At 42.9% G+C, this 17924-nt stretch overlaps 1 protein-coding gene across 1 annotated transcript in view; it reads right to left on the bottom strand.

Annotated features, from left to right (window-relative positions):
* LOC142104611 (pyrethroid hydrolase Ces2e-like) overlaps window positions 1-15656 on the bottom strand; it is a 37564-nt gene extending 21908 nt beyond the window's left edge. The window contains exons 1-5 of the mRNA XM_075189388.1: window positions 15638-15656; window positions 11603-11711; window positions 5391-5595; window positions 5149-5287; window positions 4318-4451 (exon numbers count right to left, since the gene is read on the bottom strand). Coding sequence (XP_075045489.1) covers window positions 4318-4451; window positions 5149-5287; window positions 5391-5595; window positions 11603-11663 — 539 coding nt within the window. The 5' untranslated portion in view covers window positions 11664-11711; window positions 15638-15656. The remainder of the gene's footprint in view (window positions 1-4317; window positions 4452-5148; window positions 5288-5390; window positions 5596-11602; window positions 11712-15637) is intronic.
* Between the last annotated feature and the right edge of the window lie 2268 nt (window positions 15657-17924).

The following is a 17924-nucleotide window of genomic DNA, read 5'->3' on the forward strand; positions in this document are numbered from 1 at the left end:
ATGGTTCAGGCAAAAGAGTCACAGGAAATTTTTGGGAACGTCTGGGAATATCTGGAGGGACCACTTTCTGAAGGCAGTGAGAGAAGCAGGACTGTCCCCAGGACAATATGTGACCTGATTTCCAGTCTAAGGTGGGAGAATGGAGACGAAGCCATGGAAGTCCTAGGATGACTGGATTGGTAGATTTCTGAATTACTAGAAAAGAGATCTTTTCCTGATGAAGCGCACCGATCTGGAGAGGGAGGGGAATAGTGCGTACCAGAATGGACCCCTCAGGAATTCTTCCCCCATCAATGGCCAGCAATGAGATGGGTTGTTCCAAGTTTGCGTGGGAATAGCGAATTGTTTAACTACTGCGGCAGAGATGAAATTTCCTGCGGCTCCGGAGTCAAGAAGTGCAGACTGCGGGAAAGTCTTCTGTCCTAACTGAAGGGAAATGGGGATAGACAGGCAATCATTAGTACAAGGAACTGACTGAGACTGAGAGAAGAGGCCCAACGATACAGCTCCCGAACTCGTTAGGCCCTGTCGTTTCCCTGGCGTTTAGGACAAGAACTCAGAAGATGGCCACTCTCTCCACAATATAGACACTTGTTCTGAAATCTCCTTTCCCTTTCTTCGGCCGACGGGCGGGTCCTCCCCAGTTGCATAGGCTTTTCGGGAGGAAGAACAGGGGTTTGGAAGTTGTGGGCCAAGCGAATCATACTGCGTCTAGATTGTTCCTTCTTGGAATTACGCTCCTTAAAGCGCAAATCAACCTTGACACAGAGAGAAATGATATCATCCAGAGACGTTAGGAGTTCCTGAGATGCCAGCTCGTCTTTGATCCGGTCTGAAAGGCCCTACCAGAATGTAGCTACTAGAGCCTCGTCGTTCCAGCGAAGTTCAGAGACCATTGTTCTGAAGTGGACCGCATACTGTCCCACAGACTGGTTTCCCTGGCGAAGACATAATAAGCCGGTAGCGGCATTAGATACCCTTCCTGGCTCATCGAATATCTTCTTGAAAGTGTACAAAAAGGTGTTGAAGTTATATAGATTGGGATCATCCCTCTCCCATAAAGGGGAAGCCCATGCTAAGGACAACAGAGAAATCACATAGGCCACTTTTGCTTTTTCGGAAGGGAAGTTCCCGGGTAATAGCTCGAATTGTATGGAGCATTGATTTAAAAATCCTCTGCAATATTTGGGGTCCCCATTAAACTTAGGTGGGTTAGGTATCCGTAACTGTGAGGAAGAAACTGGCACTACGGGCTGGGGTTCTGGGGCAGCCACTGCCGGTGCAGGTGGTCCGCTAGCCACTAGCATGTTCTGGACAACATCCAACCGGATGGATAAACTATTGAGGAATTTTAAAAGTTGCTCTTGGTTAGCCTCTTGCTTATCCATCCTTCCCACTAAGTGCTCCAACAGGTCTTTTGCTGCGGAATCCATGGTCAGAGCAAACTGTAACAGATACTGGATTCTACTACTACTAATCTTGATTAGCGCTGGCTTACCTGAGGCGCGGAGTCTAACGATCTCCCCGGTGTTCACCAAGCACCGCCGCAAGGCGGGGTGGGCTTCGCTGCCAGAAGTCGCAGGTCGTAGACCTCAGGTTCGGCCCAAGATGTAGTGCAGCGGAGTGAAGCGGTGGTTGCGGAGTCAGACAAGCCGGTTCGGTGCACAGGAATGGAGTCAGGCAGAATCAGGAGGCAACTCGGAGTCAAACAAACCGGGGTCGGTACACGGATCACAAGAACAGAGAGATGGTCAGCAAGCCGGGTCGGTACACAGGGGTTGGAGAGCCAGGATAGTCTAACCGGCAGAGATCAGCACACAGGAAGACACAGGAGACTGGAAGACACAGCAATCCACAAAGCACAGGAGCCAGGAACAGGTAAGTGAACTTGTTGCTCTGACAAGGCTGCAGTGTCCAGGTGAGCTTAATATAGTCTGTGGATAGTAAAAGCCGCCTCCCAGCCACGATCATGTGACTATCCAAACCAGGAAGTGCTGCTGTACACAGAGACAGGAAATCAGCAGCAGAAAGCAAGTAGGTTTGTGACAAAACCCATATGCAAACCAGTGTGGTTATTAAATATGTACCACAGAGTGAATTCAAAGGCAAAATCTCCTATCACCAGATTTCCCCCACGTTCTCCACCACTCACCTACCTACCTTCAGTTCTTCGTCTCCTGTTACTGTCTCTGCTGACACTTTCCCTTCCATATTCAAAAAGCACACTTGTGACTGGATCACTCATAAATAACTTATGTTATCAATTTATTTAAGGGAAATAGTACAGGGCACTGATTTATACAAATTGCAAATGCACTTATTTTTAATATTGTATATATTCTGAGATAGGAAATCGTGATTTCTGAGACCAGAATAGAAACAGTTTTTCCTGTTTTCACCTTACTAAAGGATATGCCTTATTTCTGATGCATATATCTGATACAATAGGCCTTTGTGGATGGAGGTCTTGTGTGTATTGAGATGTATTTAGTATGGAAGTGTCATTGTTTAGGATTTGTAAGGTTGTTAGTGGAAACCTCCAATTAGGCATATGTGCAAGGGAGCCTGATAGCAGGAAGTGCTAACGAAGTTTTGTGATGAAGTGTCATGCCTGCTCTGGCCAAAGGCCCGGCAGGGGGTCGTTACTGTGTGGCTTTTTGTCCAGAGCGAATTTCATAGACAAGCACAAATTTTGTTAGCTTTGCAATGCATGTAAATCCATGTTTGTGTAAATAGAGTATATCCTGATGCTAAAAATAGCATGTGTCTGAAATGTATGAATGCATTGACACTGAAATGTGTTCTTCTGATTTCAACATTTAACCTAATCACTGGTGCCACTAACCAGTGTGAGCAAATAAACATCTTGCTTCAAGACCTGCTCGGAAACATCTTCAATATTGCTGTATTCCTGTGATCTACAGATTAGACCCTAAATATAATTCGTTCTCCGGCTGTCTCTGAGGTTTGGACCCAACCGTTTGCAGTACCACCGCTCTGCCTGCTACCCAGCAGCCCTGGTCAATGTGATAGGTCAGGGGAGAAACCATTCACAGCAACCCGGATCCATAGTAAGAGGCCCGGAGTTACCAGCCGGGTACACCAGCAACGAGGTACACAGCATTGTAAGCCCCTCCTACTGCGGTAAGAGGGCGCATTTGGGATAACGAAAGGGAATGTGACAAATTAAACCCAGCTGGTTCCCAGCAACAACAGACAGGGTGGCATAGGCGGTCCATCCTGTCACAACACTCATCTCTCCTGTACTCAAAAATCCATCTCTTGGCCCGACCTCTTTTCCAGCTTCAGCCGTTTGTCTCCTCACTTTTGCTTCCAATTACTTAAGCGTCTTGTGTACAACACCTGACCCACTTTCTCTCCACCCCCCTCACCCTCTTCAGTCCTCTACACTAGGACACTGCTCTCACTAAATGACCAACAATCTACTCAGCTTAGTCAACGGACAGTTACTACCTACTCATCCTCCTCGACTTTCCTGCTGCTTTCCATACAGTCAATACCTTTCCTTCCCTTGGACTTCATAGCATTGTTCTCTCCTGCTTCATCTCTCACTCTGCAAACAGTCTATCAGTGTCTCTACTTCTGACACCATCCTCTGCACTCCCTTTATTTGTTGAGGTCTCTCGAGGCTCTGTTCTCAGCCCTCTGCTGTCCTCTCTTTATACCTCTTCTTCTCTCAGCCACCACCACCGCCTCTATGGCGATAGAAAACTAAATCTACCTGACCTCCCCTGACCTCTCGTCTTCTCTTTTATCTTGTGTGTGCTACTGCATCTCCATTATCTCCACTAAAATGTCTTAACACTACTTAAAGCTGAACCTCACATTGAGAACCCTCATCAACACGTCCACTTTATATATCACTGTCCTCGTCACCAGATACTCTCCGACTCATCCTCTTAGATCTCCTTCGGACCTGCGCCACCTCCTGACTCCTACCTCCAAGAATTCTCCCGTGCTGCTCCCCATTTATAGAAACTCCCTACCCCACCTGATCAGACTCTCCTCCAACTGTCAATCTTTCAAGCACTCTCTCACAATCCCCCTCTTCACAATAGGCTCTCCCACTCCCGTATCATACTACTGCCTCTGCATGTTCTGCCAGCTCCAGTCCCATGTCCACCCCAAGTACCACCATCTCCTCTGTCTCACGTCTGCACCTGTTCTGGTTTTATGTGTATATGTTGATTGATTAATAATCCTGACTGTACAGCGCTGCAGAATTTTATGGCGCCTAACAAACAATGATGAATTACTGTGTACATTTATGTAATTTGGATGCATAATATGAGTTACCTGAGAAAGCCCAAGAGCCCCAGTCGATACTGGATAGAGACAACGATAACGTTTTCATGGGCACTCAACGCTGAGCCCTCAAACATCATAGCCCCTCCGATCGACAGAGCACCTCCATGTATAAATACCATCACCTGGGCAAAAGCATGAAATGTAGCGTTACATTAGTGAGACACAAAGATCTGCACGTGTCTGTCTACAAATTCCCACCTGCCCATTACGGGAGGGCGAGAAACCATCTGACATTTGTGCTTCTCTGTACACAGTAAATGTACCCAGGAAGTTTCCCAACATTGACAGCACCCATAGGAATGTCCAGAACAATTGTTAATATCACAGAAACAGCTGATGCCCTCTTTCTCCAAGAACATGGTATATAAGAGGAGCAGTAGGCCGGGCCCCAGATTTTACTCAGATTATTTTACAGGCCATAATTGCGCTGCTGGGTCTGTGTGTGACACTTGCTTTATACAATAAGGTAGATTGGCTTCTGGCATTTCACCAAATTGTCACTCATAATATTGGATATATTTGTGGCTCATATCTGACATACTCTGAGATGGGAGCACATTTCCAGCCCTGTAACGGTGATTAATAATATAAAGTGATTATCCTTAAGATTTATATATAATGTAATGGAAAAATATATATAATAAATGGATATAAATACAGATACTCATGTACATAAAGTAAAAGCCAAAATCAATATTTACTAAAAAAAATAATACAATTTTATTCTGAATAAAGCACTAAAAAAATATATATATTTTAAATAGTACAGAAAGCATTAATAATACATTGCAATATCTTAGGTTAGAGGGCCATATTTACAGGTAATTTCACATTCTCCTCTCGGTCTGCTGGTGTAAAGATATTCAGGTACAGACAGTCCTCAGACACTGGGGGTATTGTGATTGTGTCTTTAACCACTTCTAGTAGTTGTTTCATCACCTCTATATTCTGCAGACACCTGTAGACAGGATGATGAGAGTTTATGTATAAGACAAATAAAACAAACCTGAGGCCAGATCAGCATCTGCTGAACTTCACCCATTCCCCTCTTGTATACTTACATGGGGGGATTGTCAGTGGCCTCTCTCACAGAGCTCCATGGCTGGGGGGGTTCTGGACTTGCAAATCTTAATGGACCTACTGGAGGCTTCGCGAAGGGAACACCATAGAAAGCGTGTACAGTTCTGTCCGTCTCCTTCGCTGATAGCGTCTTCCCCCGGAGAGTTCCGTACTGTGTCTCCAACAGAGGCCTGTCCTCCTCCTGTCCTGAAATCACATCAGCAATAATAGTGTGTGGACTGCCAAGTCCAAATATTGCACAGAAAAACAGCTGCTCCAATGCTGGATGTATTAATACAGGTATTCTAAGCAACTCCCACGTTTCAGGATAAGTGGCCCCACCAGCTTTGTACCTCATCTTCTCTATGCGCAATAATCCACGGACACATGTCAAATGCAACCTTGTCAGTTACTAAGGCAGCGCTGTTTGCTCCTCACATTCCCCCTGTTGTCATCACAGAGGGAAGACTGAGCACAGAGCTAGTGGGGCCCAGTCCATGTACACTGCAGGGGCCCCTGTCCGGTGTCAACTTCAGTTCTGCTAGTTTAGGGGGGGAATTGGGCGGTGGTAACGAAGCATTATATTGTGGGTAGAAAAATCAATTACACTTTCACTGTTCCATGTCCAGAGGACAGAGCCAGGTAACAGTGACTACAGGCAATACAAACACATGCACACACACACTACACAGATAGATACACACATGCGTTCCTGCACACACATATACTCACACACACACACACACACACACACACACACACACACACACACACACCCTCTCTATTTAATTGATGCGTTTCTTTAACCTAATCTTTCAGTGTAAACTGTTTGTGTGATGAAATCTTCTATATACACCCAGGATTATTACTGCCTCTGCCATGATCTTGGACCTAATGCTCTACAAGTCATCCACTACAAGCTATATAAGGCAGGATCTCATTTATGTGACTAATATGCACTGACTTGTTTGTGTGTGGTACAGTTCTGCATGTAATGTGAGCAAAGACAGACCTCTGCCCTATAGATTAGCAAGTGTGATATTTTCACAGGTAAATGAAGCGACAAGCGACATTGTTGCCAACTGGGGACTATAATTATTGAGCCAGGTTGGTGAATGTACGATGAGCTGACTGATCATGTGACAGAGCTCAGCGTCACATGATCAGTGAATATACAGAATTTAAGTTACTACCAAGGACACACTGCTACAGAACAAGGGCGGAACTATGGAGGGTGCAGGGCCTGGGAAGCTAGAGGTGCATTGCTGGTCCCCTGCAAAGCATGTAGCTATTGGGTGCAGCAATGCACTGTCCCACCCCTGCTGCTGAGCCAGATGACCCACACAGGATATACACAGACCTTGCAGCACTGCCAGCCCCATTGTGCCAGGTTTACTGAATGTGATAACACTGCACCTTTTTACATTTTACAAAATCCTCTTCAAATATAGAGTGGTGAAGCCCAGATAATAGGAGTAGATGGTAATAGATGCATCCGAAATGCAGAAAAAGTGGAATTGCACTTGGCAAATACAGAAAAATAGGGACATTTCATCAAGCAAGAAATACCAGGGACAAACCTGGAGAACCTGGGACTGTTCATGGAAATTAAGGACAGTTGTCAGCATTATACACTAACTAGCAGCATAAGGTATAGGCCATAATACCAGGGAAAGCTTTGTATGTATAGAGCTTGCACTCCTTCCAGAACACAATACTCTACCCTTGTGTTATACAGCAATCTTGTAGGACTGGGTTCTCAGCTCCAGGAGGGAGGTGGGGGGGGGGGGGATACCCGGCTGCCAGTGTGGGAGAGGGACACAGTAATAAGTTGATGTCTGGGGACAATAAGAATTCACATTGTGGTGGGAAGCTGGATATTCTATATCTGTAGCTATAGGACATGTATGTAAATTGTACAGCAGAGGAAGGACCGGACATCAGTATTTGCTGCTCTGTCACACCTTACATCACTGCCTGCATTCATCCTATGCTACGTTACAACCAAAACACCACGTTTAGTCACATTCAGCGTAGTCTGTTCCATGGACCACAATAAGTCATCTTCACTGAACTTAATGTCATTTATTGGCACTATCATTAATATCGATGAACGTATTTGTATTACTGCGCTGTATAATATACTATATAAATGATAAATATATCCACCATGCACACTCACTTCTCTGCAGCAGGCGGCCATGTTTGGAGGGAGGGGCTGCAGAGTTTGAGTGACAGCTTGTCACACTTGCTGTGTGGATTCACACACAGGGGAGGACCGGTGAACTAATAGTAACACAAAGAACTTCAGTCTCAGTGGTTTTACCTGCAGAAGATATGGGCGGAGCTTCAGCTGTCTGTAATTGGGAGTGGTGGGTTATTAATTTGTAACAGAGCGGCAGTGATCTACCTCCCTGGTTCATATATGAACATTTCCATGTTGTGGTTTAGTGGTCATTTAAATACTCCTCAATAAATGTTCATTTATTAAACCCAAGGAATGTGGAAACTGAGAAGTCATATTATTTGCAGCAAACAGAGAGCTGCACTGTGTAGTTGGTAAACATTGTTGGGGCAAATCTTTCAAACCTGTTCCTATAAATCAGAAAGAGCTGGTAACTATGTACAGTATGACCTGTGTTACCGGTCAGTGGCCTCTATAGTGCCATAAATAGGAGGATGCCGCTAAGGTCATGGATCAGTGCAGCAGAATCTGTCTCTTCTTTGTCAGTTGATGCATCATCTTTTGTGACTAATTTGCACCATTTTCATGTAAAAAAAACTATTTCTTCACCTACAGGTTGCAGCAACAATAGAGCAGGTTATGTAACTTCTACAGTATCTTGGCAACATTTGAATTAATGCAATTTATTGATAAGCAATCTGCATCTAAATAGGAGAGAGAAATATATATTCACAATGTAACTAGTGTTAGATTACCCAATCCCTTCTGTTACTACCTAGACCCCGAGATTCTCACACACTGATCCATTAGTAGCTGCGCAGACCCCGAGATTCTTACACACACTGATACATTAGTAGCTGCACAGACCCCGAGATTCACACACACTGATACATTAGTAGCTGCACAGACCCTGAGATTCTCACACACTGATACATTAGTAGCTGCATAGACCTCGAGATTCACACACACTGATCCATTAGTAGCTGCATAGACCCCGAGATTCTTACACACACTGATACATTAGTAGCTGCACAGACCTCGAGATTCACACACACTGATCCATTAGTAGCTGCATAGACCCCGAGATTCTTACACACACTGATACATTAGTAGCTGCACAGACCCCGAGATTCTCACACACTGATCCATGAGTAGCTGCATAGACCCCGAGATTCTTACACACACTGATACATTAGTAGCTGCACAGACCCCGAGATTCACACACACTGATCCATTAGTAGCTGCACAGACCCCGAGATTCTTACACACACTGATACATTAGTAGCTGCACAGACCCCGAGATTCTCCCACACACTGATACATTAGTAGCTGCACAGACGCCGAGATTCTTACACACACTGATACATTAGTAGCTGCATAGACCCCGAGATTCTCACACACACTGATACATTAGTAGCTGCATAGACTCCGAGATTCTTACACACACTGATACATTAGTAGCTGCATAGACCCTGAGATTCTCACACACACTGATACATTAGTAGCTGCATAGACCCCGAGATTCTTACACACACTGATACATTAGTAGCTGCATAGACCCTGAGATTCTCACACACACTGATCCATTAGTAGCTGCATAGACCCCGAGATTCTTACACACACTGATACATTAGTAGCTGCACAGACCCCGAGATTCTCCCACACACTGATACATTAGTAGCTGCATAGACCCTGAGATTCTCACACACATCATCATCATCATCACATCATCACCATTTATTTATATAGCGCCACTGAGTCCGCAGCGCTGTACAGAGAACTCATTCACATCAGTCCCTGCCCCATTGGATCTTAGGTATTCAATTGTTAGCGAGATGCGTTAAAATTTTGTAAAAAAAAACCCCCCTCAATTCAATTGTTTTTTTGCATGCACCCCCTCGCGCTCTATTATTGGTCATAGCGAGTTTGAAATGGTAAAGGCACTCATTTTACTATAAAAAAATAAAAATAAATTAATGCAATCAAGAATGGCCCCAGCACTGCAAAGAAGATTGGGCCCCTACACTGCAATCAAGAAGGGCCCCAGCACTGCACAAGAGAATGGGCCCCCACACTGCAATGAAGAAGGGCCCCAGCACTGCAAGCAACAATGGCCCCCCCCCCTGTACAGCAGAATTAAAGATTTTACAAGGAGGTACATTTTTTGAAATTTACAAACATTTGAACACTGGCCAAGCATGGACATTTGTAAGGTACAAATATTTGTGGGACAGTGGGCAAGCCGGACCTTTCTTCGAAGGTAAAAATATTTGTTGGGACTTTGCGTAAATGAGTGTGTGTAAGTAAAGCATCATAAAACTGAGGATTTCGTCCATGGTGAGTATTTTGTATTTTTTTTTTTTATTAAAATCTATGGTGTACATGCGGGTGTTTACTGTATTTCTTGGGGTTTTATTATTTTTAATAAAGATTTGTGGTTGGAATGAGGGTGTTGTGCTTTTATTTAACATTTTGCTTTGTGGAACTACAGATCACAGCCAGCCGTGGGTGTAAGAGCATGTTGGCACTTGTGGTTCTACTACAAGTGCAAACATGCCCTGGCTGCTATGGGTACGCTGGTGGTTGTAGTTAGACAAGTAGCAGCATGCCCTACTATTTAGGACAACATGGCTGGCTGGGACATGTAGTTCCACAAGTAAAAAAAAATTTTTTTGTTTTTTTTCCATACAAAATCCCCATTTATTACCCTACCACCCACAGCCCAGGGGTAGTAGGAAGAGCCCTAGTGCTATCGGCACTGGCCTGGGTGTCCCTAGGGGGGTGGCCCGCTTACATTTTTCAGCGGACCACAATCCCTAGGGAATCCAGGCCAGCGCTGAGCAGTCTGTGGGTGTTTAGTCACTATGGCCGTGGGACCCAAACTGCGTTCCCCCCCCCCCCCCCCCTGTTATAGTGCCTATCACCCCGGCTGGTTTGCCTAGTGCTGGTTCAATTAAAATAGGGGGAACCCTACGCCAAATTTTTCAAAGATTTTAACTCACACATCAATAGCCTGCCAGCACTAGGGCTAAGACTAAATAGAGTGGGGAGCAAACGATTTTGCTTTTAAAAAATAAATAAAAAAAACATGATACTTTTTGGCACAACCACCCCCCCCCCTCCCTCCTTAAAAACAAAAAAATAATATAAAAAAGTTTTAAATACATGCACCACTATGGTTTTTTCTAAAGGGGGAAATTTCCAAAAATTATTAATTATTATACACTTTTTTTAGTACTTTTCTTTTTTTAGGTTACTTTTATGAACTTTTACACCTATTTTCTCAGTTTAATGTATATTTTTCTTAACTTAATAAAATTTTTTTTTCTTTGAGCAGACCATGGAGGTGCGAGATAAAACAGCAGATTTGCCTTTTTCACACTCGGCGTTAAAAAACAATTGAATAGCTTTTTCCGCTAAGGGTTCGCATCCAGCCTATACTTTAACATTGACAAACGCTTGGAGCGCGATAACACCGTTTCGGTAAGAAAAAAAAAAAAAAAAAGAATAGAATTGCGTGAGAGGTTTTCGCGCTCGAAAATAAGGTAAAATAGCCAAAAAATGACTTTTCACGCTCGAACTTCCAGACTCGCTAACAATTGAATACCCCCCTTACAGTCTAAATTCCCTAACACACACACACAGACAGAGAGATAGAAACTACGGTCAATTTTGATAGCAGCCAATTTACCTACTAGTATGTTTTTGGAGTGTGGGAGGAAACCCACGCAAACACAGGGAGAACATACAAACTCCAGACAGATAAGGCCATGGTCGGGAATTGAACTCATGACCCCAGTGCTGTGAGGCAGAAGTGCTAACCACTTAGCCACCGTGCTGCCCACTGAGACATAAGTAGCTGCATAGACCCCGAGATTCTCACACACTGATACATTAGTAGCTGCACAGACTGAGATTCTCACACAAACTGATACATTGTAGAACAGACAATCAGCCTTATGCCTATCCTAAGTACAATGTAACTGCCGCCTTCAGTTAGAGCCATGAAAGTCATGTGATGTTTCTTACCTGTTGCCAGAGCCCCCAGTGTGAGGGTGAACAGTATAATCCCTCTCATCATTGTCCCCATTATTCAGGAATGAGCAGTGCTTGCAGCCCAGGAAGAAGATCTCTGGAACTATGAATACGAGAACTGTTGTGGGCTGGAATTTAAACCTCTGGACAGAACTGTAACGTGACTTGTGATTGGCTGCTGAAGATGTCAGTCACTGGCTGATAAACTGCAAGTTTTCATGTCTATATCAGGACATGTAAAAGCACCAGATTTCATCACCTGTATCACATTGTATCAGGATGTAGCAAAACATAAATGTAGTGATGTGGAAGCCAACCTGATTGACACAATATTGACTCTTTATGGTTAATATTGTTTCAATTAAGCAATACAATATATATGTCCAATTATGTTCAAAGTTTGACATGGTTTGAGCAGAGGTATTCTTAGTGCAGAAGGACAATCTTATTTATCTATAAGTTTAAAGAACAATGAGAAAGGTGAAGCTAAATAAAGTGACATGAGATTTGCGATTCCAACAATTATAACAATGTTGGTTTATGTGGTTTCCTTATCTCAAGGGAGTGTTACGAGCCGCGGCGGTGCCCAGCCGCCGCGACTCACTCACCTGCGTCCCGGCCGTTGCTATGGCGACCGGGACGTCACTTCCGGCCCTGACCCGGCTGTTGCCGGGGCAACGAGAAGACGCTTCGGCGCTGCGTCCCGGCAATGAGAGGAAGCCGGGCGCAGCGCTCACCATATTCTCTAGCCTGTGGGCTAATTAATGCAACTTATTAATTATGCTGGGGGCTGTGTCTAATTCAGAGCTAGGCTCTGATTGGTGGCCACTGGTATTTAGGGCAGTGAGGTCTGCAGCCTCATTGCCGGTTATAGCTTCTGTGCTCCAGTCTGCTGACCTGCTTGTTCCAGTTCCTGTATCTACGTTTTGACTTCCCGTGTATGACCCTTGGCTTCGTATTTGACTTCGCTTGTGTTTCCTGTGACCCTGATCCTTGGCTCGTTTACCCGTTCTGCTACTTTGCCTGTGACCTCTGACCTCAGCTTGTTCGTTGTTACTGTTACCTGCTGCCGGCCTTTGACCCCTGCGTGGACCTGACTCTTCTTGCCTGGGTTCTCCCCAGCCGGTACACACTTCACGACCCTCTGTCAGTCTGCAGCCCAGTCTGTCCCCACCATCAGGGGCTCCAGTGAACACCTGACTGGCAGAGTAGACTCCGGGTTGTGTTGTGCTGGCTGGAGGGGTTCCTAACAGGGAGACAATGTTCAATACAAACTTCTTTACCATATTAGCAAACTGTAAATAAAATTATAGATCTTTACATTGTCTAACAGTTGCTGTTAAAATGTATAAAAGCATGTACTTGTGTGCACCATGAGACATCTCTCTCTGCTTGAGAGGTGTCCACATCTGATGTGAAAGGAATAAAGACATCAGACTTACTTCAGAAGACTTTGGTGGCCTTGTCCGAGATTTCAATATCTACATTTCACCTGAACCCCTTTCCCTCTGGTGCCCATTGGAGAAAAATCTACTGGCCAGAAGGTAAGCTTTTACCTATTATCTTTAGCGGGCCCAGAGGATGAAAGAATCAGATGATTGTGGTGCCGAAATCTTGAGCTTGTAAGTAAGTGATGAACTCAAATGACTGTTTATAACCTGGTTATTAGATAAGTTGTGTAACTGTTGTAGTTTTTTTTATGTTGTTATTGCTGCTGTTATTATACTGTTCTTGTTAGTAGTTGGGTTTAGTATATTTAGTTGTCAAAGAATGAGTGAAAAGGACCTTGCGTGATTTACATGTGTGTTTATAAATGGAAGTGACCAAGGCTGGGAATATATGTCTGGGATTTGAATAAACCCAGATCTCAGACTGAACCTCGTGCCTCACGCCACTGAATGAGGTTCCCACAAACATTCCCTAAAGTGTGTGAGCGTCCATAAGGGTCCGCAGGCGCTATTTCAGTGCCTTGAATGTGTAAAGTAGAATACCTGCAGTTTCGCTTTCAGATTGCATCGCTGGTGAAAGTGGTCAGGTAATTGATGAGCTGATCGTACGGGATCAGACGTAGTCTAAAATAGTATGGAAGACTGTGTGATTTCTTCGAATACTCATCAGAGTAAATCATAAACTATTCCTACTGGGATTAGATATAGAGATTGAGTGACCTATGAGAAAAGTGTAAATTGTGAATTATCGCTAAGATTCTACGGTCTGACGAGACCTAGAGGTTCTGTAAATTTAGTAAGAAAACTGCGGGATTCTTATGAGCGCCATATTATATTAAGGTAGGGTATAATAATGGGACAGATCAAACTCTAGTATGGTAGAAATATGCCTGCAGGTAAGCCTGCCCGATATTTTCAGAAATATGGTCACAGAGGATGCATCAGAATAAATTGTTACTTATCATTGTAAATTCTACAGTCTGACGAGACCTAGGGGTTCTTATACTCACAATATTATATTAAGGTAGGATATACTTATGTGGCAGATCAACCATGGTGTGGTAGAATTCCCTGCGGGGTCACCTACCTTGATAATGTTTCATAAATATGGTCACAAAGGATGTAAGTATGTGTAGGAATGAAACTATGTAATGTGCAAGACAAACAATACCCTTTCCTATAGAAAGGATATTTGATGTGTATGTGTTAAGTTAACTAGAAAAAAATTACTAAACAAGGCAGTATGTAGTAACAAATATGCTAGAAAACTATGTATTTTAGATGGGGCAAACTAACCCTTTACTGATGCCCGCTTCCCCTATGAGCAACGCCCTAAGCTATACCCAATAATGTAAAATAAATGAAAGACAATAAGAAAAAAAAGGCAATCATAAAAAATTGGATACATTGTAGAAATGCAAATGCTAAGTGTTTTGAGAAAGAAAAATAATAATAAGCCACTGGAAATTCATTCTTGGTAAAGCATGGGGTCTAAAGGTTTAAACAAAAATTTGCAAGTATGTTTATATCAATTTATTTTGGGGGTACATATATTTTAAGGTTAATTAAATGGTCTCCATGGAGCAGTAAAATAAACGCTTTGAAATGAGAAATCTGATCAGTAAAAGTTTTTTTTATATTTCATTTCATATTAATGTTATTGTATTGTATCTTTCTTGTATTTTTCATTGTGAAAATGTGTTGTATTGTCTCCCTCTAACCCACTGTAAGTTAAATTTCTAAGTGATAAATTTTACAGCAGCTGTTCTGAATACCCACAAAAACAAAAGAGTCATAGAGACAAGTTTTAGCGACAATGAGAACGTTTTTCAGCTTCACCCACAGCCCCCTTTCCTCTGAAGGCGCAGAGAGTTTCATAGATAGTAAATTTCTGCGAGAAGTTTGTAAGGAAGTAGTACTATGCCATGATATTACATTTTCTGTGCAGAAAGAAAGATAAAGATAGGAAAGTATTCTTTTAGAGTTGAGTTTTTGAAAAAGTGTTCAGAAATGTAAAATAAGTACTGCTCATCTAGCAGCATAGCACACAGAGAGATAAAAGGGAGGGGCACACAGAGCTGGATTAAGGCTTTGGGGGGCCCGGGGCACTTAAGACAGGGGGGTCCCTAAGATCTAAAATTAAGGGCATAGTGACACATCCTGCATTACATCACCTACAGCCCACAATATGACACTTATAGCTCTCCCAGAGGGCTCACCTAGGTTGTCTGCATAAGAAAAATCATTGCTTCCACAAACTAAAATACTGTACATTAAAACAATCATCAAAACAACACATTAAAATGGGTATTGACACCACACATTAAAACTAGCAATGATACCACACACTAAAACTAGCAATGATATCGCACATTAAAAATAACATTTATAATGCACATTAAAACTAGCAATGATACCGCAAATTAAAAATACCATTGATAATGCATCATTGGGCATGGCCAGGCCACCCTCCTACAGACAAAAAACCTGCATTGTTGTGTACACCATTGAACAGTCACCAAAAATTGGGATTGTCCCACTAGAATCACAACATTTCACAGACTCTGCTGCTCTCTCCTACCTGTTCTCACTTTCACCACCTGTGCTGCAGGTTTCTTTAGTTGCGGCTTGTCTGGATCCTGGAATGTTGGGGGCCCTATTTGGGAAAAAAAATGGGTAAATTTAGAAAATTACAGCCAGCCCTGGTGTTAAATCAATAGCACCCATGATTAATAATTAGGCCTTCCTCCAGCCCCAACATTAAAATAATAGTATTCCCATTTAATTAATAAACCTATTTCCCTCCCTACAAACAGCCCCAACAATAAATTAATAGTATTTGCATTTCAGAAATATACCTATTTCCCGAAACCGTCACTGCCATTAAATAATTCATAGGCACATTTAATAAAGGGACCTCATTCTCCCCAAACTCACCCCCACATTCAGTAGCGCCCAAACCACCCCATCTTAAATTAATAGTCCCCACTATTGTGCCCCTCCCCCCCTTTTTCCTCATGCTGTGTCTTTCACCCTTTTTTCTTACTGTGCCTCTCTCCCCCTTTATCCTCATACTGAGCCTCTCTCCCCCTTTATCCTCATACTGTGCCTCTCTCCCCCTTTTTTCTCATACTGTGCCTCTCCCCCCTTTTTTCTCATGCTGTGCCTTTCCCCCTTTTTCCTTACTGTGCCTCTCTAATTTCCTTTTTCCTCATAGTGTGCTTTTCTGCATTATTCCCTTTTTTTACTTACCTTTCTATTAGCTTCTTTCTTCTCTTCTGTCTTCTTGTTTCTTTCTTGGTCCTCTCCGCGGTGCTCCTCACTGAATGACAGTCGTGACTTGATGACATCACGCCTGTCATTCAGTGTTAACAGTGCAGAGAGGAAGGAGGAGGGATCAGGTCAGTACTGTATATCTATTTTTTTTTTTACTACCCCCCACCAACACAGTTTGTCGGTTTTTGTGTTTTGTTTTGTTCTGCCTCACTAATGGTCAAGAGTCGCCTGGTGAGTGTCTTTTTAGACTCTGGGGGTACATTAGAGGTAACATACCTCCAATGTGTTTTTGTTTTCCTTGTATGACAATTGTTGACATGATTATTATTGCTACTGATATTTTATATGAAAATTGCATTGTGCTTCATCTAAACAAGACAATGTTTGTTAAAATTCAGTGATGATATTTCTGTTCTGTACATATATATGCAATGATAATTAATGAGTTAAAAGATATTTTTTTCATAGTCTGGATTAGAAAATGTTAGATTAATGGAAGTATTTATTTTAACATAGAATGTTGTAGAATTGTAGGGAATCCTGGGAAAAGGTAGATATTCTCAAGTGACATGCGCAACCAATTAATGGGTCCTAGGGAGAATGGTCAGATCTTTCTCTGATTCCACTGTGACAGTTTAGGATACAGGTACAGTGTTCTTGGGGGCATATTCAATTGTTGGCGTTACATCCAAAAGTAACGCGCCCAACGCACTATTACGTAATGATGGTAATAGTGCGCGTAAATACTGGTATTACGGTACTTTTCTCGCTGGATTTCAGCTCGCGGATCAGGGAGCTGCGAGCTGAAATCCGGCTTACTATTACCGTAATACCGGTAATAGTTTTTCCGTGGCGGGAACCGCGGACACTTGAATATGTCCCTTGGTGTTTAAAATGTCATGAAGTAAGAAACAAAAAATAAAAAAAATTGGTTTTTTTAAATATAAATTTTGATGACCATATTTATAAAACAAGAAAAGGAACACTGGGTATCTAACAGATGTGCCAAAATTTATTCTGAATTCTGGGTTGATCCAGTGAGATGGGCAGTGTGTCTAAAATCACTGTTCAAGCCATAAGCGGTTGCTGCTCATGGTGTTTGTTATAGGGGTAAGGAAGGAATGATTAGTACAGCTAGCTTCTGGGTTTTTCTTCCATTGCCCAAACCTTTTGCAGTTCATGCCACACATTCTTGTAAAACAACCTAGGCAAATCTACTACAGTGTCAGAATCTGGCCGTCTATCAAGAACTCAATGGGCTAGATTTACTAAGCTGCGGGTTTGAAAAAGTGGGGATGCCTATAGCAACCAATCACATTCTAGCTTTCATTTATTTAGTACTTTCTACAAAATGACAGCTAGAATCTGATTGGTTGCTATAGGCAACATCCCCACTTTTTCAAACCCGCAGCTTAGTAAATCTAGCCCAATGTCCCTTCAATGTATTGCAGGTTGACTTCATTCAGCTTCCTAAAGTAAGACAATGTGAATATATACTGGTATGTGTTTATTTATGGATGCATTAGAGCATGGCCATGTGCAAAGGCCACTGTGTAGACAACTGCAGAGAAACTATTAGCTGAATTTGTTTG

Source organism: Mixophyes fleayi, chromosome 10, assembly GCF_038048845.1.
Source record: "Mixophyes fleayi isolate aMixFle1 chromosome 10, aMixFle1.hap1, whole genome shotgun sequence".
Taxonomy (NCBI): Eukaryota; Metazoa; Chordata; class Amphibia; order Anura; family Limnodynastidae; genus Mixophyes; species Mixophyes fleayi.